This window comes from Pseudorasbora parva, chromosome 7 (genome assembly GCF_024679245.1).
Source record: "Pseudorasbora parva isolate DD20220531a chromosome 7, ASM2467924v1, whole genome shotgun sequence".
NCBI lineage: Eukaryota > Metazoa > Chordata > Actinopteri > Cypriniformes > Gobionidae > Pseudorasbora > Pseudorasbora parva.
Window position 1 is genome coordinate 30,497,529 of NC_090178.1, and position 23,170 is coordinate 30,520,698.

The 23,170-nt window shown below is 39.3% G+C and overlaps 1 protein-coding gene across 1 annotated transcript in view; it reads right to left on the minus strand.

The window, feature by feature from the left end:
* Positions 1-5,408: 5,408 nt before the first annotated feature.
* Positions 5,409-23,170, minus strand: part of c4b (complement C4B (Chido/Rodgers blood group)) — a 71,398-nt gene continuing 53,636 nt past the window's right edge. The window contains exons 25-41 of the mRNA XM_067449038.1: positions 22,982-23,057; positions 22,620-22,812; positions 22,361-22,462; positions 21,234-21,396; positions 20,900-21,114; positions 20,634-20,792; positions 17,481-17,540; positions 13,106-13,196; positions 12,777-12,945; positions 12,551-12,641; positions 12,248-12,322; positions 12,058-12,160; positions 10,826-10,915; positions 10,590-10,682; positions 10,351-10,434; positions 10,034-10,166; positions 5,409-5,730 (exon numbers count right to left, since the gene is read on the minus strand). Of these exons, the coding sequence (XP_067305139.1) occupies positions 5,589-5,730; positions 10,034-10,166; positions 10,351-10,434; positions 10,590-10,682; positions 10,826-10,915; positions 12,058-12,160; positions 12,248-12,322; positions 12,551-12,641; positions 12,777-12,945; positions 13,106-13,196; positions 17,481-17,540; positions 20,634-20,792; positions 20,900-21,114; positions 21,234-21,396; positions 22,361-22,462; positions 22,620-22,812; positions 22,982-23,057 (2,039 nt within the window). The 3' untranslated portion in view covers positions 5,409-5,588. The remainder of the gene's footprint in view (positions 5,731-10,033; positions 10,167-10,350; positions 10,435-10,589; positions 10,683-10,825; positions 10,916-12,057; positions 12,161-12,247; positions 12,323-12,550; positions 12,642-12,776; positions 12,946-13,105; positions 13,197-17,480; positions 17,541-20,633; positions 20,793-20,899; positions 21,115-21,233; positions 21,397-22,360; positions 22,463-22,619; positions 22,813-22,981; positions 23,058-23,170) is intronic.

Genomic DNA, 23,170 nt, shown 5'->3' on the forward strand with positions numbered 1-23,170 from the left:
GGGCAGGTGCTACAGTACATTTGATGAAGAAAGCTTTTCACGGCCGCTAAAAAGTGTGCACAAGTATGAATGTGTGTTGTATGAATGAAATTTGCATGTATTACATTCCTCATGTTGTTACTCTCATGTGACCTATGCAGATGCGTCACTTTAGCCTGGCTCTGCCCTCCTACGTACTTCCGCTCAATTTTCATTTTCCTTCAGTACTACGTCTGGGACTGCTGTGTAGTCTTAGGTTTTCTCCGAACAAATTTTTACCGGTCCAATCAGCGAACAGAGGGAGTGGCTGAGAACGATGACGTTGATGTCGAGCGCTAGTTTGAGATGTAACGTTAGTTCAGTAATGGCGGCGGAGATAGATGCAAGCTAAACCATTCATTGCATTGTGGCACCACTGCCGAATATCCAGAAGTTAAAGCCCCGAGCAATAACAGTCTTTGCTGGAGTTTGTTGGTGGCCCTCCAACAGGGTCAATTCGGGAAAAGAATCTTTGATTCTCCAGATCGCTTCGTTAGTGAGGAAAGAGTTGGATAAAGCTATTCGGACGGTAACGTTAACTGTTTCTCGTGGGGTTGGAAGGTATTGCCATCATTTAAGTTACAGGGACTGGTCAGTTATTTTATTGCCGTCCGTCTCTCACCACCCGCGTAAAAATCCCCGGCCGAGTTACCTAACGTTACTGCTTTTGGCAAACGCAAGGTCGTGCTAATGTAATAGCTGTCCGAATCCACATCTCTGAGTTTTCAACAATATATCACTTCAAAATCCACTGTTTATATCCTTTTTGACCACTGCAGAACACCATACGGTTGCGCTTTGCTGTTATTAGGATGCATTTCTAGACTTGTATTTCCTTAAAATGCTGGCAAGTATTTAGAAGAGCAATATATTTCATCACCGCTCAAACTAATTAAAATAAAAGCACTTAAACATTTGAATTGGTCCGTGATTTATAGCAAAATTTATTATCATACCAAGCATATGACATTTTATTTACAGCATACAAATGTTACGGACGTGAGCGCCGCGTTCCCAGTCACAGAACTCTCCTCTCCACCGTGGCGTGAATAAATCACAATCCGAATGCACGAGTTTTAGGTTTTTATCCTATAGTTTTATTACTGAGGTGGCATGCACATGTGCACTTTTATTTTGTCGGATTTCCATGAGTGAAACAGGCGAAGGGCACATGACATACGTCACGACCAAACGTTAGCGATTGGTTATGGCAGATCCAGAGTGGCTCAGGGCAGATCCAATAGTTTTAAACCTCAACAGGGTGCCCGCCTTTGCAGAAATAAACCCTTGTCAATGGAGAGTGGCCAGACTCTATGTACAAATGAAATGTACGAGAGTCTGGTAAAACCAGGCTGGCGTCACTTCCCTGCCATTTACAAATCATCTCCTGTGGACTATAAAAGTGTCCATCACATACGCACTTTGGAATCTTGGAAGAAGTAGTAGGTCATCCATTCCAGGCATACAACTCATTTCATTTGAAGTCTTTCACATTCTATAGGGAAGCTGGAATATTTGTTGGCTATAATGGGTATATGTTTATTTCACTGTATTTTTTATTTTTTTGCATCCTATATTTTAATGTCATCATATTCAATTCAGACTGCAAATTTGTAAGTTGTGTAAAATAGCACTTATTTTGTGATGGCGCTGTATATTTACATGTATAATGGCTGTGTCTAAAAGCTAAGAGTGTCTGAAATCAATTTTGTGAGGAAGGCCTATGTTGGTGTGCAAACGCTGCCTGCACGTTATTGCCTCAACAAGTCCACACTAGTTAATTTGTCAAGTGCAGTCAAGACAAACAATATAACGAAACAATATTGCTTGTATTTTGTCTGACAATTAAAAAAATGAGTCTCTGATAATTGATTCTAGTGCCATAATTTGATGATCGATTTCTTGTCTTATCTCAGTCTATCTAGCTCAGTCTATTAAACTAGCAAAGATTTTTATGTTCTTTTGGTGTCTTCTGAGAGAAGCAGCTATGTTTTTTTTTTAAGACAGAGGGGGCTAAACAACCTGTTCAGTATGGGTTTTAGCTGCTCCATATGCATTCTGTGATGCAATGCCCTTTCACCCTTTCACCGGAGTTGTGCGGACTGCGAGCTGTTGTACACATACTCGCCCACACCCGCCACATGCCTGCAGATGTTACAGAGTTTACCTTGAGCACAGAAGCCCCTCTCACACATTCAACTGCCAAGTGAAATGAGTCTTCAAAAAATAAATACACATATGCTGGGAAGCTGAATTACCCCATTATAATGAATCAGCTTTCAATGACTAGACAGGCATGAAACTCAGTGAGAAGATGTGAAAGAGGCTTCAAAAGTGTACCAACAGTGATGTGTTTTGATTTATCTGTGTGGTCAGTGGTATTCTGCTGAGCTGTCTCATTTTGTGTCTCAGGTGACTAGGATTGTTATAGAGTGCAACAGCCAGGTTTCTGAAGTAAAAACCCAATTTCTAATAATAACTTGTAAACATTTAAAGACAGACCTACAGTTAGTTAAGAGGTTATTCAATGGTATAAACTGTATATGGAGTATTTTTTAGCCATTCACTTGAATTATTTCAACTTATTTTAAAGGTGCACTGTGAAAATTATTATCAAGTGAGGCTCAGTGTGAGGTTGAGAATAACAGCCTTCCACCACTCACCCTTCCCTTTCAAGCGCATACTAGAGAAACTATGATGGCTGACACAGGACAAATATTCTGTCGTCTGAGACAGCAGAGCTAGCGCTCTGTAGAGTAGTTTTTCTGTTTAGGGCAAATGTGTCAAACTCAGTTCCTGAGACAACAGCCCTGCAGAGATTAGTTCTAAGTCTGTTCCAACACACATACCTCTAGTTTTCAAATAAGCCTGAAGGACTTGATTAGCTGGATCACATATATAATTATAGTTGAAACTAAACTCTGCAGGGCTGTGGCTCTCCAGCAACTGAGTTTGACACCCCTGGTTAAGGGCTACTGTAGAAACATGGTGGAGCAAAATGGCGACAGAGAATGACGTAATCAATTCGTATCCCTATGCTCTATAACTACTTAAAGGGTCATGGACTGGCTTAATTTTTTTTTTATATTACTGTTGTCTGAGGTCAACTTATGACATTTGCATGATTTTTACATTCACAAACATCATAATGAATAAGTAATAGGTTATTTTCTAACCTAGTTTTGAGCCTAACTCTTGAAACGCTCATTTTTATGGGCATGCCGCATTCAAGACTTGGAAGTAAATGCCCACTGGTATGATTGGATAACAGTTTTGCATATTATATTTTTGACTGAGCTTCAGTACATGTGGGATTTGTTTTGAAAACGGCAACCGGAATGATTCGCCACAGGGCTCGCAAAATGTCTTTATCAAACAAACACAATGATTTATCTCTCATCCACCAGCAATTCATTGGAATGTTATTTTTTATTACTTGGCCCACCCGATCTGTGGATGTGTATGAATGTGGTATGTTCTAGCCTGATCCCAAATTGCAGGACAATGAACCAACAACACCTCATATACAAAGGATACCGAGTCCACCTTGTGACAGCGTGGAAGTTATCCGATTACGATGGCCATGGCACCTGGGGTAAGGACAGAGAGGTGAGAGAAACTGAGCTGGGAGCACGAGGAGTGACAGAACGAGAGAGGGGAGAGAGGGAAAAAAAATCTGGTCTGGTTCCCAGACACACTGCCGCTCGGCCCCAAGCCAGCTGAGAGGTTCTTCCTCGCGGTGCCATGCGGTGGTACTGGACGCCTGGTGGACGGCTCGATCCTCCTCTGCCCCCTGGTGGCCGGTGGTGGCTTCTCCTGCCAAGGGCAGTCGGCAGCGAGTTCAGTTCCCTGCTCCCCATCATGGCGGACGGCAGCAGGCTCCAGCACACTGCCAGCGCCAGCAACTCCTCCGCTCCCTCTCGGACGGCAACCACCCCACCTCGACCCAGGCGCACGACAGCAAGCTTTCCGTCCCACCGGTATTCACTCGCTCCAGCACCACTGCCTCTCGCAATCTTCATCCATCAGTGCTGCCCGAACTCTTCAGCACCGCGATCCCCCTCAGCAGCGAGGGCTCTTCGACAGTGTGTCTCTCCTTCCTCCCAGGTTTTCGGCACCAATTGCCCGCACACACACACAACAAAACGTGAAACAAAACATAACATAAATCCAGGCCTGGTCCTCTCTCGTCTTCCCCTGTCTTCGCTCCTCCTTTTATGCTCCTGTCACTCCGCCGTGAGACGAGACCGGTGTGTAGCGCAGATGCCACTCATTAACACTCGCCACCGACCCGCTCTCATGATCATTATGACAAAACAGATTTACTCACACATACTTGAAAATCAGAATATCAGATAGCTCATGACATATGTTACAGGTTTGTGTAAATTTTGAATAAAAAAGAAAAAAACGAAATACACGATACAGCGCTATTGTGGCTGCTGTGTCATGTGAGAAGCATGACGTGTTGCGATGGAGAAAATAAGGCGATGCGTTCTAAAATATTAAGCCAGAGAATATGGTCATATCGATGCAAAATAATGCTGAACTGAAGTTGGTTTGTAGCAGACCAAGAATGCAGACTACTTTGCTGTTATTAGTGCTGTAATATCACTAGTATTGAGGCTGTTATTTAGTGTTAAATTAGTGCCTATTGTAGTTGGGTTAGGTGGTTTAGCTTTTACTGTGAATTTAAGTAAATAGTGTTTTGTATCTATTTAAGTATACTTTAACTTAATAAATTGTTAAATTTAAAGAATAATAAAAAAAAATCAATAAAAAGCCATTCTTTAATGTCATCCACCGTCATTTTGTGACTCTTTTTTTTTTTAAAGTATCGGTTCAGGCACCGTTTAGGCACCGGTACCATTTTAAAAGTACTGGTTTGGCACCAGAATCGTAAAAAAAAACACAAAAAAAACGATATCCAACCCTAATAAATATATACTATAGATATAATCAACAACTGTAAATTAATATTTCATCATTTTTAAATAAATTATTTAAATTGCTTATGCATCGTTAGATTGTAGTGCTTTCTCTCACTAAAGCCTTTTTGTCTTTTTGTCCAATTTTCAAAAAACTTTTTGCTTCAAATGAAAGTTTGCAATGTTTTGATTCACCTTATAGCTGAGCTGATTGGCTTGGTTTATGGCTTATAATGCTTTTAATCAATTTATTTCAAAATTATTTAAATCCTTATAGCAAGGGTTTACAAAGACAGTGAGCCTCCTTTTTGACACAACATACACATACACTCTGCACTATATAAAAAATTTATGGAAAAAAATATTTCTTGGAAATAACATCTTAAAAAAGTTGGTGGGCACTAATGCACTCTATATGATTTCAATGATCTATTGTGTTTTGAAGTTATTGAGTCTTAAAGGTTTTGTAAGCACATTTATTAAGACATGAATACAGACAAACCAAATGTATGTCGTACAGGTTCTTCTCAGTTATCATAATCTGTAGCATTAAAAGAAAAACTGGTTTACATTCAGGATAAATGTAGATTCCTCTGCTTTAGTGACATGGAATAATTAAGTTCCCCCAAATTGCAGTTCAGACTACACATTACACCCATCAACTTGGTATTCTTTCACAAAATCTTTCAGTCCCTTGCAGTGAACCTTGTTGACCGATGCCTTGCATGTTGAGGTTGATAGCTTCTGCTCAACCCATGTCTTTGAATCCAGCAGGTACTGCATGCTGAGAGAGAAAGAGTTCATTTCTATTAACATTAAGGTCATTTATATTCTAGTGCAGCTGTTTTGATGCACTGTTTTTAAAGGTTTTTGATGCCAAAGACCCCAAAATATAATAATCCCAATTCAAGAGATACTATATTCTCTGAGAAGGGAACAAGACGCTGCGTCAGAAGTAGCCACGCTAATGGGAACGCCTCTGTGTTCTACAGTTGCTTTTTGAAGGACGTGTGAAATCAGTTCAATTGCAAGGTGGAACGTCAGCCCAGATTGTGTGACTTCATGATCAGGAGGCTATATAGCACACCCTAACCAAAAAATTTCAGCTTCTGTTTGACCGAAGCACGTCAATCACAGACATGCAGGAATTATGGCATGATGACTTCACAGGGAGTCATGGTTACTTACAATCTGCTGGAAGTAGTGGCGCTTTTAGAATGATAATATGCATTCCGCCATACTAACAAGTACCTGTCTAGTGTGAATCATAACAAGCACAAACAAGTGAGTGACTACGACTGCCAGGATTGATTCAATAAGAGAAGTAGAAAGTACATCATCAAGTTCAATACCACTCCCAGAAAAGTGGTCCTAAGTATTGGAGAATGCACTTTTCATGGCGTTTAACCTTAACCCCAATTTCCTCATATGGTGGAGGACAACATCTCCATGTCAAACCACCAAATGCTCAGACTGAGTCATACTCAACCAATTTGATCCAATCTGAATCCAGATTAGTTTCAAAGTCAACATTTTGAATTTGAACTTTTTTTGATGTATGATTCAGTTGGTGCCGATCTAGAATCTGACTCAGCCCCCCATCCTTTTTTAGAACAATGAAATACTTAATTCTCTAAAACCTTCTTCAGAGAGAGAGAGTCTCTCAGTGGTGTAACGTCTTTGTGCAGACACTGAGAACTGAACCTGCTGGAAACCGCTGCGCACCAATGGCGGCATGGTTGGCAGAATGGTCCCCTGAGGGCACTGAGGAGGAGCGCGCACCGTATGATGAGGTGTGAGACACTTTCCCTCCAGAGGGGCCTGCCCTTAGAGGCCTGACACCACTGGCCTTCTTGGAAAGGCTTCGAAGTCTGTAGATCCTTTTTGCCTCCTGAAACCTTTCAAAAACTGAGGTGATAGCATCACTGAAGAGGCCAGGAAGGGACAGCGGGGTGTCCAAGAGGAATGCCATATATAGAATAAATGCCATAGATCGATCAGGGCTGCAAAAGATTGACCAATAGCTCTGGCCGTTTCCCTGGTGGCCCAGAGAGAAAAATCTGTGGCCCATCACTTTTCTCAAACTACCACTGGGCCCACGCCCTTACCTTCATCCAGGTCTTTTAGTAGGTCAGCCTGGTACTCCTCCAAGATGGCATGCTATACAGTCATGCACCAGTTGTTCTGCATGGCCTGGTTAGGTAATGTCAGGGCCTTCTGTAAAAATAGCCACGTTTACATGCACACTTTTTTGTCATTCTGATTAAAATAATTCCTATTGAAAGATTTAGTGGACTGTTTACATCATGAGACATTATCTAAACTGACCTGGGGTTTACACTACATGTGCTGACTTTCAATCGCAATCATCACGTTTGTCTGCCAACATCAGAAATGTTGACGCTGTCCTCACCAGCAGCTGAATGTGTTCACGGATGCCATAGCAACTCTCAATGGCCAACAGGACTTATACGGTTTTATAAAAGCTATTTATTTACTGTAAAGTCTAATCATCTCAGAAAAAAAGAATTCTTCTGTCAGGCGCAGTTGAAGTAAAAAAGTGCCTGGGACAAACGCTGTCAAGATGAGAGGATGTAGCTAGACTATGTCAGTGTCATTATGCCAACATTATCTTCATAACTTCTAACGCAATAAAAAGATTACCCCTCAGAAAAATTACTTTTCCTCTCAACATTAGTCTGCGTGTGAGCGTGGCACGCTCAGTGGTGAAGGCACGCTGTGTATCACGTCACATAAGGACGCACACTGAAAAGTAATCGGGTCAGGTTGCTTACATGGTTAAATTTTTCATTTGAGTTCATGAAAAGGTTTATCCCACCCCTCTCAAACCGATTACAATTTCATTCGGTTTGGGCATTTTTATTCCGATTGAGGTGTTTATATGGAGCATTTTCATTCGGATTGGACTTTTAAACCGATTATAGTGCTCCGTGTAAACGCACCTAATATTGTCAGGGGAGAGTATCGACCTCCTTGAGCTGGATAGCTGCAGCACTGGGCCCTCACTCAGGGTGGAAAAATCTGCAGAGCATGCTTCCTTTGAAAAGGCACTGGACTTAGATGGAAAGGGCAGAGAAAAGGCAGCCCTCCACTAACCTCTCCAGTAAATATCCACTCTTCCTCGGCAGCAGACAAATTAAATATAAATATGACAGACAATACACACAGTGCACTTGCTGAAGACACCGACATTGTTTGGTCTGGGTGCTTTATTTTGTTTCCTGGTTGTGACGTCACACGCTACAGGATGATATCCTGCCATGTCATTGGATGGATTTGTGCTTAAGGGTTAGCTCACCAAAAAATTAAATGTATATCATTAATGACTCACCTTAATGTTGTTTCACACCCGTAAGACCTCCGTTCATCTTCGGAACATTTAAGATATTTTATTTTTAGTCCGAGAGCGTGTCCAAGTGTATGCGCATTATACTGTCCATGTCCAGAAAGGGAATAAAAACATCATCAAAGTAGTCCATATGTGACATCAGTTAGTTAATTAGAATCTCTTGAAGCATCGAAAATACATTTTGGTCCAAAAATCACAAAAACCACGACTTTATTCAGCACTGTCTTCTCTTCCCTGTTTGTTTTCAATCCTCATATAAAGATTCAAGCTGTCATGAATCAGCGAATCGCTCAATGATGCAGATCGCCAATGTCACGTGATTTCAGCAGTTTGGCACGTGATCCGAATCATGAATCAATATGCTGATTCACAACCGTTTTAATCTTTATTTGAGGATTGAACACAAACAAGGAAGAGAAGACAATGCTGAATAAAGTCGTAGTTTTTGTTTATTTTGGACCAAAATTTATTTTCGATGCTTCAAGAGATTTTAATTTAACTGATGTCACATATGGACTACTTTGATGATGTTTTTATTACTTTTCTGGACATGGACAGTATAGTGTGCATACACTTGCATACGCTCTCGGATTAAATATAAAATATCTTGTGTTCCAAAGATGAACGGAGGTTGTACGGGTGTGGAACGACATTAGGGTGAGTCATTAATGACATCAATTTCATTTTTGGGTGAACTAACCGTTTAAAGATGCTATCACACAGAGGCATTCCCATAGTGTCATTACTACAGACGCAGGATAAATTACCTGGAAAGGAAACATTTAAATGAATTATATTAATTTGTATAAGTATATTTGTGCATTATATGTGCATCAGTACTAAGTGTATTATTCTAAATAAATATGAATTAAATATGATGAGGCAGTTTTTCAGAAAAACCGTGCAGGGCCCACTAATCCCCAATAAGTTAAAATACAGCGGCAAGGAGAAAATCTGTAGAAGTATACAGAAATATGATGCAATATTGACAACCCTAAATACAGAAAAAAGTGGAACATTTTGTAAAAACAAATTCTGTTAATTCTCTTTCAACTTTATTTAACTGACAAAAGTACAAAGAAAATGTTGCAATGTTTTCACTGAACAACTTAGTTGCATTTTGTAACTATAAACAAATTTGATTCTGCCATGGAAACTAGCATGTCTACAGATTATATGTATACACAAATCAAATAATTTAATAATCAATTAAAAAGGAATTTATAACTGTATGATTATTAGACTGGACCAGCTCGGTTTTGAAAATGGATGGATTGATTCAGTTGTGGGCGCCATCTCCTGGCGAGAGGCGGAAATGAATTCCGTGTGTGAGTCTCACATCAGTTGTACACTCATTATTGTGCTCCATTGTAGGATTGAATGAGTGCACTCAATAATGGTTTCGGACACCACTACATTAATAATTAATAATGGTTTCGGACACCACTACACTAATCCATCCATATTTTCAATTACCTTTATTTTTTATTCCCAGTTGGAAACAAGCTTCCATAACTTTGACTTCTTAGGACAACGCAAATAATAGTGACTCTAATAATAGTGATTCTGCATTACACAGTGTTTTTTTCAATCAAATACCATCTAGGATAAGACAGCAAGTAGCAAACCATATTCTTTATAGGAATTCAGCCTATAGGCTATTAAAACTTTCCATTTCAATAGAAAATACAACTGCTAAGTAAATAAATGTACTTACTTTCCATTGGAGTCTTTAGTGGGGCCGTCATTGCCCATGATGAGGTACGTCTCTCCCTCTTTCAGCTCACCCTTGCAGTGCTTTCTCTTGGCAAACACCCGAGTGCTTTCTGGGTTCACGTCCAAGTCTCCAGCTGAGGTTTAGAGGTTAAACTCTTAATTCATCTGAGCATTTCTAATAAAGTAACAAGCTCAGCAGTGTCCTTTCTTCATTTATTTGTAAAATGCTCATAACTTGATCTGCATCACTCATGATTACTCTAATGCAACACTCTTACTTTAATTCTCAGGATTAAAAAAAAAAAAAAGATTACTTACTATTTCGGAGGACCACATTCACAGATGTTGAATACAATTTAAAGTTGCTCTCTTCAGTAACTGAAACCACAACGACTTCAAGTGCTGTCAAAAAAGAATATGGATAAGTAAATGTCATATCTGCCCCGGCTTGCCACAACTTATTGAGTTAATAATATTTTATTTAAAATACTTGACCCTTAAACATATTTTAGGTTTCATCATTATATTGTTAGCTTGTATAAATATGAGTCACAAACCATAGTCAATGTTGGAGTGATAACAAGCATAATCAAATCGGTGCTTTTTTTCGATTTTCATCTCAATTGTTTTCTTCTCAGTGAAACAACCTCCTGAGGACACAGATATTATAACATTTTTATGGTGGCATAAAACTCAAACTGATTCTACAAAAAATCATCAGATTAGTGTAGATATGCTGGTTTTCAAATGGTTTATGTTTGTTTGAACGGCAAACCAATAACTGAGAACCTACTTTCTGCACATTGGCACACATCATCTGAGCACAGGACAGAAACCATGTTGTTCCTCTTGGGGGCGCCGTAGAGCACAGAACATCTCCTGTCTGTGAAAACGACGGGCATTGATATTTACATTCATGAAAAATCAGAAGATTCAAAATAAATAAAAAAGAGGGGAAACTTGAAAATCTAGTATAAAACAAGTTTAGAAATATATTCTGTATTCATGTTGGCTTCGAATGATTAAAAAAAATATACCGTTGCCAATGCCAATTTGGATTTCTTTCCTAAATAATGGGATACGTGACTCTTGACAATTTACCTGAGATATTACCTGTTTTCCTTGGCTTTTGGATGATTGTGTGCATGAGCTCTTTTGTAAAATTCATGTGTTTCAGTTAAATCACATTGTAACCAGTGTTATGAACCATATAGTCTTATTGTCTGAATCGCTTGTTTTCTTGATTTACAGTGAGTAACGTTTTTACCATGCCTCAGGGACTGCTATTTTGTCAAGTGGCTAACATAGCATAATCAGAGAGAGCTTTCCCCATCATTCAATATATTTTAAAATGAACTGCATGTCATTTATTCATCCTGTTTTTATTAATATGATATTCTAATATCGATCTAGATTACTGCAAAGTGCAACAAGACTCACTAGCCACTGAGCGAACACACAGAGTAATATAATAACAATGCATAATCTATTTAGTATGATTGTTTAATGTAAAACAACACTGCATTATCCTACATACACAACAAAAAGAGCGTAAGCAGCCAACTGCAGCATAAGCATAATATAAGCTCAGAGACCAGTGTTTTGTGCAGGTTGCTCTCATTAGCATTCTGTCACAACTATAAAAATATTTCATTTACTTATCCAATCTGTTTCTTCCGTAGTAGACAGTTGCTGTTTTATGTCACAGTTAAAGCTACACTGTGTGATATTTCCCCCCATCTATCGGTGTAAAGGTATATGACAATCCAGTGAATATTAGTTTCTGTTCCTCTGAATTCCGATTTCGTTTTAACTCCTACGGTGGACGATTTAGTCCAAGATTAACATGGCTTCCAGTTCGACCTCCTCCATGAGTGCCATCGAGTGTTAAAACGCGAAAGGCTTTATATACATTATAATGTACATTATAAAATTTAAAATGTCTCAAAAGTGACATGTCATTAACAAGCATAATTGTTACAGTTCTGTAAAATACATTTCAACTGAAAAACAGGAATAGCTTGCCTGGTTCATAGTAATCATAAAACGTAGCAGGAGCTGGTTGAACTAATCCAATGGGCACACTTTGCTTGGCTCCGAATGCTATACAGCTCCCACCTTCATCTATCTGAGGGGTGAGAGAGACATTTTTGATTATTTTTTTTTAATAATAGGGAGATATGAATAACTATGACTGTGCCTGTGCTCATGTCACCTCATTGAAGTACAACAGCACTCTTCCACGGGTGAGCTCGTAGTGAGAAACATATCTGTCCACCAGGTCTTTCAGCTGTTGGAGAGAATGTTGCAGACAATCAGAGAAAAATTGAGACAACAGAAGAAAGCAAAATGCAAAAACATTTCACATGTCATATAAAAGTGCCAGATTTAAATAAATCAATAATTTTTAAACAATCTTTCAGGGGAAAAACATGCCAAAAATGAAATTAAAATAATTATTCCAAATAATGTCAAAATGCCACATAAAGTCAAGCCATTGGATAAGATTATGGGTGACCTTTTCCAGATCTGTATTGATTGCCTCAAAGCCACTAAGTAGAGTGATGTCAGCAATGGCCATTCCAGAGGGGTTCCTCCCCTGTGCATGCCTGTGAGAGAAGACAGGTGTTATAGATGACATACAATAGTTTTGATTATAACAAGATATGCAATATAATGATAACCTTCAAAACAGCAGATTATGATTGCGACGATTGAAATTTGTCAGAATACTTTTTTCTCACCTGACACACACCATATAGACCACATCATTTTGAGTGTTTTGAGTGGTGTCTCTTCTTTGTCTGCTGCGAGCATCAAACCATTCAATGCCTGACTGGGGAAGATCTTCTTCTTCCTTCCTCTCTTCTGCCTGTTCGTCCTCATAGTAATCATACGTTTTTTGTACTTCAGCTAAAAAATAATAATTACAGTTATTGCACAGTGAGATAATATATGTGTATATATGTATATTATCCCTTACTATACCTAATAAATTAGATATAAATATATCAATAAAGTTATATTGTTAAATTAGGCCTGCCTTTTGCCATAGATATATTTTATAACTCACTTGTGTATTCCACTTTTCCTTCTACAGTCACATTTATGGACAAATCAGCGCAGTTGGAGTCTTTCTTTAGAGCATAATAAGCCTTTGCCACCTACAGTAGCAAAACAAAAAAACTAAATAAGTAACACCAATATTTGAAATAATATGAGAAATTAAAATAACTTTTTTTCTATATTAATATATTTAACAGGTGATGTATCCTATATTAATGGGGCAAATGACCCATTGGATGCTTACACCTCCCAAGAGACTTCTCTGAGGCGAACAAGACCACTTCCTCTCCGCCATACCTCTGCCATATGGATTCTACCACCGGAGGGTAGATTCGCCATTTACCAGGCCTCAGCCCTTGCCTTGACAGGATGTCTGCTCTTAGTTTTTGCATAACCCAGAATATTGCATAACAGCAAGGACTGACTCAAGTTCAAGTTCGATTTTATATATATTTTGCACATTTCACACAGCCCCCAGGCTGACCAAAGTGCTTTACAGAAGAGCAAGAATAGCACACATACATAAAAAATACAACCAGAACAGAGTAAAAAAAAAAAGCACAACTTTTAAAAGTTAACATATCAGGGTAATCAGTACACTAAAGAAAATAGAAAAGTTTTTAACAGTGACTAAAAATAGACAGGGTAGGGGCCAGCCTGATCTCTAAAGGCAGGGTATTCCAGAGTCGTGGCCTTGCTACCGCAAATGCACACTCGCCTCTACGCTTTAGTCTAGCCTAGCGCGTGGAACGACCAGCAAAGCCTGATCACAAGAGCGGAGGAAGATATCACACTTTTCCTGAGATTCAACCTCAGACCAATTCACCTTATTATTTTCACCTTATTATTTCTGCCTGGGCTAGGATCAGCCAGTCGATGTAATTCAGTAACGTTACACATATGCCCCATAGTGACAAACAGCCCAGGCTGCATTCACCTTGTGAAGGTGCGAGATAGGTAGTAGGCCAATCAAACACAATCGATTGGTGACATGTTGAGAGTGGATGTTATGCTTAGAGTGGCTACTGCCCTAACAACCATTTATGTCCTTATAGGTCTGGAGGGTGGTGCCTAGAGAACCTAATTGTGCCAAAACACCAGGGATGGAAATTAGCACCCACCACCAGCCAAATGCGGGTGATTTTGAGCTGTGGCGGGTAAACTCGCTTGAGTCGCTTCACCTACCACCGTGGCGGGTAAATAAAAATAGCATACTGTATCCCCTCGTTGTAAACTTTGTTCAGTCCATGCGAGTGCGGCCGTATGTCCGAATATGACCAGTCGTTTTCGCCGTGACAGAAGAAGACGCGAATAGAACTTGCGCGCGCTGAGAGAAGATCCGTAACTGTGCATCATCCGAAAACGCGCACACGACTCACAGCGCGCAAATATTGAGTTATCTTTCAAGTCTTGCGCTTAAACGGACAAACTCACACAAAAAGTATGTCAACATGTCAATCTTGATGAGTATCCAAGTAGACATAGTCTGAATTTGCCTTAAGTGAACTGTATACAGTCGAGAAAGACGAGCTTATCTTTCTATTAGGTCTTAAAGGGGCAGTAGCCAGTAATGTCAAACAAAAGGACATCACTCACTGCTCTTGATTGAATAGCTTTTGTAAGTTTAATAAGGATTATTCTTTAATTTAAACAGTTATATATGCAGTTATATACTTTATTCAATTTCTGTACCTTTCTGTAGGCCAGTAGGCCTGTACATTTTAATTTAATGCACACATAAGTGAGGTCAAGTTAAACATTTTAGTTTGAGTTTTATTTTATACTGTGGGTTGTTGCAATGTGCTAAATAAATATTTGCATAATTTGTAATTGATTTACTATTTGAAACTTTAATATTAAAAAGTATAAAAAACTTTATAGTATAAGTACATAAAAGTTACACAGTCATAGCATTTGCCATAAATGCAGTGGATAATTGGCATAATTTCTGTTAGTGTTTCGGTTTCAGCCAATCATTTTTATTTCAGTGCATCCCTACTGACAATGTTCTGCTCGGTATGTCATCAACATGCTTCAGAAGGCCAAAACTAGTAGTTTCATTGTTGGTACTAAAAACCTAAAACTGGAAGCCATAAAAGACCACGAATCATCCAAATGCCACATCCAGGTAAAAAAAAAAAAAAAAAAAGAGCGCACAGATCCCTACTCATTTAATGAAATGTATATCAGTTCATGTTTGTGTGTGTATAAGAGAGAAAGAAAAAATGTCAGTATTTCTTTGAGACTTGAGATTAAATAAACTGCTTTATCTTAGCAAGACAGCTCCTTGAAGTCATTGAGGAAAAGTGAGCACACATTGTATTGTGGTGTAATACATTCCCCTAAGTGGGCTTGCCCCCAGGGCACTGAATGCGCCACACCGAGAGAGATGGCTGCTTCCGAACACAAAGGTGGTGTTTTAAAAACAACACCTCAAATTTAAACAACAAAATACCGTACACTTTGTGACTATCATATAAGCTTAGATAGAAGGCCAATAGTGTTAGCAAGCTGTCTGAAGACGGAAATGTATATATTTGCATATACAGATCCTCAAAGCCAAATCACAGAGCATTTAACAGAATTTAACAAATGCATTAGGTAAACTAACCAGACAAGGTTGATTTTTTTTACATTGTACTTTTAGACTAACTGCATTTTTGTGTTTTTCTTTTACTAAAACATCTTGGGATCCGTTGGACGTAGCTGGAGAGAGAAAGTTGGAAACCTGTCTGCTCTTGGCTTTAAATAAGAGTATAATCTACCTAATATAATGTGGAATCTGACCTGCAAGGTTCCTTTCAGAGTCGGGAGAGAGGGCAAGAGACAGGTGAACACCCGTCTCAAGTTCCACCTTTGCCAACTCAAGTGCAATTCTTATCACTGAAGCCCCCACACCACAGGACCCAAACTATAATGCGCAAAAGCCCGTCTCTCATCACTTAAGAAGAGAGCCAGGTAGGAGGCTTCATTGGCATGTTTCCACAATTTGAGGTCTTGCAGACGCGTTCCCATAGCATTGAAGCCACTATGCAGCCTTTATTTCCTATATATATATATATATATATATATATATATATATATATATATATATATATATATATATATATATATAAAAACACACACACACACACACACACACACACACACACACACACACACACACACACACACACACACACACACACGCACACACACACACACACACACACACACACGCACAGGGCCGGCGTTTGCTATAGGCGAGCTAGGCGGTCGCCTAGGGCGACAATTGTGTTAGGGGCGCGAGCGCGCTCTAGTGCCGCCCATTACTTCCCATTAAGCATAGAATCGGAACAAGCGAAATACAACATAATGTTCATTAAACATGATCATCATAGGGCGCCCCCTCAGCGCCCCCTCAGCTACACGTTTAATTACTTATCAACCTGATTATTAGATTGAATTGATGGTGATTATTGATTATTAGTTCAGGCGTTAGTTCAGGCAAGTGCTCATCTTGCGCGTTCATCAAAAATGAGGCATCTAAACCCCGCGGATGCACAGGGATGGAAAAAGAGAAAAGAAAGGAAGAAAATTGAAAGAAAGCCCAGTATAGAGGTTAGTCTTCTTATCTCAGCCAATAAGTTGTGAAACAAGATAAAATTACTTAGTATCAATCTTATCAACTAATATTTATTTTATAAATATTATTAATATTGTCACCAAGCTATCACTTGCTAGTTTTTTTACATAATTACTATACGTATTGCAAACATAACTTCACTGACAATAATCTACAATAACCTACATGGATGTCATTTAAATATCAAAAGTCCAGTTCGTTATGAATATGGATAACGTATGCATGTTATTTATGAAAAGTACAAACGCTTTCTACGTGGGCGTCGGAAGGAAATAAATACGGCCTCGTTTTTTTTTTTTTACTGGAGCAGCCTAACGAAAGATGCCATATTATTTACATTAAAGACAAATATGCTGTGTTCACTATTTTCTTCACAGTGGCTGTAGTGTAGTGGTAAGACGCATGGCATCAAGATTTGATGCAGATTGATCAGAGGTTTGATCCCGCCTTCTGCCACACTCACTCTATTCCCTTTTCCCATCACATATCAGATCGGAAAGGCATTTATTTTCAATAAAAAGTGAGAAAATGTTTGAAAAGAGGAAATAAAGCGTCGAACGTGTTTAATAATAAGTGCTTCTCGGTTAGGGGTAGGCCTAGGAAAACAGACATATGCTGAATTAGAATAGAGACGATAAAAGTGAGTGGGGTGGGGAGGGGTGGGGGGCGCAAAACTCCATCTCGCCTAGGGCAACCAAAGAGCTAGAGCCGGCCCTGCACACGCACACACAATGGAAATCATTTTTAAACTGCTTACTTTCATTTTAACCTTTCCGTTTCCTGAAAGGTTTACATGTATTCCTCTTCCTACTAGTCTCTGGAAAGACAAAAGAGATACCATGATAAACAGTTTAGAATGAACCCCCCCCCCCCCCCCCCCGAAAACTAAGATAACTGTAACTAGGTCATAGTGAATCTGTTTATAAGAATGTGAACTTACAGTGGCACCTGGAGCACAACAGGCCAAATTATCTCCGCAATATCCTCTTTTGAATTTACACATGTGATAATGTAAAAATTAGCATATGTGATAAAGTTCATTATTTTCCATAATGTAATGATAAAAATTAAACTTTCATATATTTTAGATTCATTGCACACCAACTGAAATATTTCAGGTCTTTTATTGTTTTAATACTGATGATTTTTGTATACAGCTCATGAAAACACTAAATTCCTATCTCAAAAAATTAGCATATCATGAAAAGGTTCTCTAAACGAGCTATTAACCTAATCATCTGAATCAACTAATTAACTCTAAACACCTGCAAAAGATTCCTAAGGCTTTAAAAAACTCCCAGCCTGTTTTATTACTCAAAAATGCAATCATGGGTAAGACTGCCGACCTGACTGCTGTCCAGAAGGCCATCATTGACACCCTCAAGCGAGAGGGTAAGACACAGAAAGAAATTTCTGAATGAATAGGCTGTTCCCAGAGTGCTGTATCAAGGCACCTCAGTGGGAAGTCTGTGGGAAGGAAAAAGTGTGGCAAAAAACGCTGCACAACGAGAAGAGGTGACCGGACCCTGTGGAAGATTGTGGAGAAGGACCGATTCCAGACCTTGGGGGACCTGCGGAAGCAGTGGACTGAGTCTGGAGTAGAAACATCCAGAGTTACCGTGCACAGGCGTGTGCAGGAAATGGGCTACAGGTGCCGCATTCCCCAGGACAAGCCACTTTTGGGCTACAGAGAAGCAGCACTGGACTGTTGCTCAGTGGTCCAAAGTACTTTTTTCGGATGAAAGCAAATTTTGCATGTCATTCTGAAATCAAGGTGCCAGAGTCTGGAGAAAGACTGGGGAGAAGGAAATGCCAAAATGCCTGAAGTCCAGTGTCAAGTACCCACAGTCAGTGATGGTCTGGGGTGCCATGTCAGCTGCTGGTGTTGGTCTACTGTGTTTTATCAAGGGCAGGGTCAATGCAGCTAGCTATCAGGAGATTTTGGAGCACTTCATGCTTCCATCTGCTGAAAAGCTTTATGGAGATGAAGATTTGGTTTTTCAGCACGACCTGGCACCTGCTCACGGTGCCAAAACCACTGGTAAATGGTTTACTGACCATGGTATTACTGTGCTCAATTGGCCTGCCAACTCTCCTGACCTGAACTCCATAGAGAATCTTTGGGATATTGTGAAGAGAAAGTTGAGAGACGCAAGACCCAACACTCTGGATGAGCTTAAGGTCGCTAAGCTAAGCATCCTGGGCCTCCATAACACCTCAGCAGTGCCACAGGCTGATCGCCTCCATGCCACGCCGCATTGAAGCAGTCATTTCTGCAAAAGGATTCCCGACCAAGTATTGCATAACTGAACATAATTATTTGAAGGTTGAGTTTTTTTGTATTAAAAACACTTTTTTTATTGGTCGGATGAAATATGCTAATTTTTTGAGATGGGAATTTTGGGTTTTCATGAGCTGTATGCCAAAATCATCAGCATTAAAACAATAAAAGACCTGACATATTTCAGTTGGTATGCAATGAATCTAAAATATATGAAAGTTAAATTTGTATCATTACATTATGGAAAATAATGAACTTTTATCATATATGCTAATTTTTTGAGAAGGACCTGTATGTGTGTGTGTGTGTCATGGCACAGATCATTTGTTTTGCAATTGTCGAACTTTATATATCTTCCATACAAGTGTGACATTCATTCAATTTGACATATCTATATTCTAATGAAATAGGGTTTTAGTAAAGATTTTATAACAATTTATATATTTGTTATACAGTCGTGGTCAAAATTGTTGGTACCCCTGGTAAATATGATCAAATATGGCTGTAAAAAAATAATCTGCATTGTTTATTCTTTTGATCTTTTATTTAAAAAATTCACAAAAATCTAACCTTTCATTTAAGTAAAATAATTAAAAGATCGGGGGGGGGGGGTAAATCACATTATGAAATAAATGCTTTTCTCTAAAACACGTTGGCCACAATTGTTGGTACCCCTAGAATTTTAAATGAGTAAAATATCTCTGAAGTATATTTACATTATTTATTTATTTTTTAGCACACCAGGGTGACAAGGAACATGAAAAGTCAAAAGGGACTGGGTTCTGTGGTCAGATGAAACTATAAAAGAGCTTTTTGGCAGCAAATCTACCAGATGTGTTGGTGCAAACAGAGATAAAAAGTACCCCATGCCCACGGCTAAAAATACCACTGGATCTTTAATGTTGTGGGCCTATTTTTTTTTGCTGGAGATCCTGGACATCTTGTTCAGATGCATGGTATCATGGATTCTAGCAAATACCAAAAGATAAAAAATCTAAACCTGATGGCCTCTGCTAGAAATCTTATAATGGGCTGTGGTTGGATCATCCATCGGGACAACGATCCAAAACAAACATCAAAATTAACACATAAATGTGTCACTGAGCACAAAATGAATTGCTTCTGCCATAACCGTCCCAGTTCCTGACCTGAACCCTTTAGAGAACAAGTGACGAACTGAAGAGAAGAAGCACTAACATGGATCTGTGAATCTGAAGGATCTGGAGGGATTCTGTATGGAGGAATGATCTCTGATCTCTTGTCAGATGTTCTCCAAACTCATCAGGCATTATAGAAGAAGACTCAGAGCTGTTATCTTAGGAAAAGGAGTTAGCAAAAAAGTATGTAATAAAAGGGTGCCAACAATTGTGGCCAACATGTTTTGGAGAAAAGCATTTATTTCAATTCTTTTACTTTAAGGAAAGGTTAGATTTTTGTGATTTTTTAAATAAAAGATCAAAAGGATAAACAATGCAGATTTATTTATTACAGCCATATTTCATCATATTTACCAGGGGTACCAACAGTTTTGACCACGACTGTATCTGCTATCCCAGTGGGGATCATACATGTTTAAGCAGCAATAGCTGATCTGGCTATATAAGTCAGCTACAGGTTTAAACTGTTTACCTTTAATTCTGTTTCCACTTTATTTTCATTTTTGTCCAAATTCAGCTTCTCCATCTCAGACCTTCCTGGAACGGTGAACTGTGCATTGACTATCGTGATGTCTTTTTTTGGCATGTTCAGTGCATTCTCTGAGAGAGCTTCCAAAGCCATGATAGTATCCTACAGTGTGTTTGAATGGTAAAAAAGTGTTCTCATATTATAATGCCTTCTTCAAAAACTTTGGAATTGGAATAACATACAGTTTCATTTAGTCTCATTAGACTCACCTGTGTTGATTTGAAACCCCCTTCGTAGTTCTCTTGTGAAGACAAGAAGCATGCAGCAGCTTGTGCTGTTATTGAGTCCTTTTGTGCAAGTGCTGTCAGGAGAGCGTATGCGGTGGCCTCTACTGTTAAGGCTACTCCAGAGGGCACACGGTCAATCTTAGCCTCATTTATCAGTCGCATATCGTCATGATCTTGCCACACAAGACACTCTCCATCTAACCGGTTCAGTTGAGCAGGTGAGAGGAAATAATTTACAGAAATGCATGAATGAATGACTAAAATGAATGATTGAACATGTACACTTCCATAACGAAGTCAATGCTTGGTGTGATACCTGGTTTTGCAAGACTTCTGAGTTTGCGCCATGCTGACATTGCTTGAGTTTGATCAGCGAGGCAGGTAGACAAACAGTACGCCGTGATGGATATTGCAAAAGGTCTTTTAAGATCATCAACCCGGTTAAGTAGGTAGTTGGTGGCACGAGCGATGCTTTTCTCCTAGTGAGCATTAAAAGATTGCATTGGCAATTCCTTTATTTATTAAAACATTGTATTCTTTCATGATGATGACGACACCTATTGATTCGTAGGCTATAATGCAAGTTTCTATAGAAGAATAAAAAGCCAACAGCCTGCACTAGTGGTAAACATAAAGACTAGGATGAATCACACTTAGGCAAATCTTTACTAAAAGAGGAAGGGAGAAGAGATTGAGGTGAGCAGTTTTAAGGTTTAGCGGCATTTTACATATGTAACAAAGGCCAGCTAGTAGTTGCTGTGCGAGTAAATCCTCACTCCTCTGACCTCAAGAGACGCTCTAGCGACTGACGCTAGGGGTTGCAGCTTTTAGCCTCCTTGTTAGAGCGTCTGACTCATGCCGGCGGACCTGGGTTCGAGTCCCGGGCCGAACATTAGGGGTTACATTGGTGCCGCGACTAATATGGGAGTGAGGTTTAGGGGGGTGAGTGTAACAGAGGCCAGCTAGAAGTTGCTGTGCGAGTAAAACCTCACTCCTCTGACCCCGAGATGCTCTAGCGGCTGATGTTAGAGGTTGCAGCCTTTAGCCTCCTTGTTAGAGCGTTCGACTTCTTCGAGTCCTGGTCCGAACAGTAGGGGTTACACATATATTTCTAAGCTTTTACATTTCCCTTGCACTTTGCATTCTCTTGAAAACGCTTTTCGTTCCTCTAAAAAACTGAACAAAAGTTTGAGTGAACGACAAAATAGGTGATGAAATAATGCTTTTTTAAAACACTTTAGTGAGCAGGGGAGCACAAAAGTTTTAAGAGCGTTTAACATTAATCACACCTCTTGTTCAGTAGAAAATACAGAGCAGACTCCCCAGACCAATGTTCAATCTTAAATTGAGCTTGGTCTGGTGATAGCCAGACTAGCAGATTGTGGCTTACGTGTCCAAATTCTTCTTGAGGCCAGTGTAAATGATACAATCACCGGTTCTTACCACATTGGTTATTTCTCTGTCCAAGAAAGGGAGGGAATGTTTGAGGGCTATCGTGATGAAAGCTGTTAAAGATGCATCTTGTTCAACTCCTCCAATACCTCCCTACAACAGAAACACTGTATCAGCACATTAGCACATGCAGTACCACTGGAATGCAATTCCTGTTTATACTATTATGCAATGTTTGACATGTTGCTTGATGATAAAGCTTTTTGCAAAACCCCTTGGTTTACTGGAAAATGATGCATAGCATCAAGACCTGCATTTCCCTGTGAATGACTGGATTAGCATCAGTGAAGGACCCATCTGAGCTCTGTTTTTTAACCAGATATGTGACTGATTGGCGGATGTCCTCCTGTGAAATCAACCTTTCTGTTGTTCCATGCTGTTCAAGTGTTTCTATCTGTCGATCAGCCACGATAGACAACACTTTCACCACCAGCGCAGTCAACCTATGAGAAGTGAGAAGCCATAGAATACTTCAAATTGTTTGGAATTTAAAATCGAAATATTTAATTGGTCAAAATAGATATTATTATTATTAAAATAAATAGCAAGTGCTTCACTTATTTGCATGAAACATTTGTATGACTTTGCATATTCTTGGCATATCAAATTTACCAGGTACTTGACGGATGGTGTAGCCAAGCGCCATAGGATCCATCAGACTTTTTGAATGTTAAAATTCGTCCATAAGCTGCCAGAATAAAACGTGGCACCAAACATTTTAGATTAGAGAGAGGTACACCCTGACACAATCAAACTCTGTAAAATCATAGACCTTAGTCAGAAAATACTATATTTCATTTT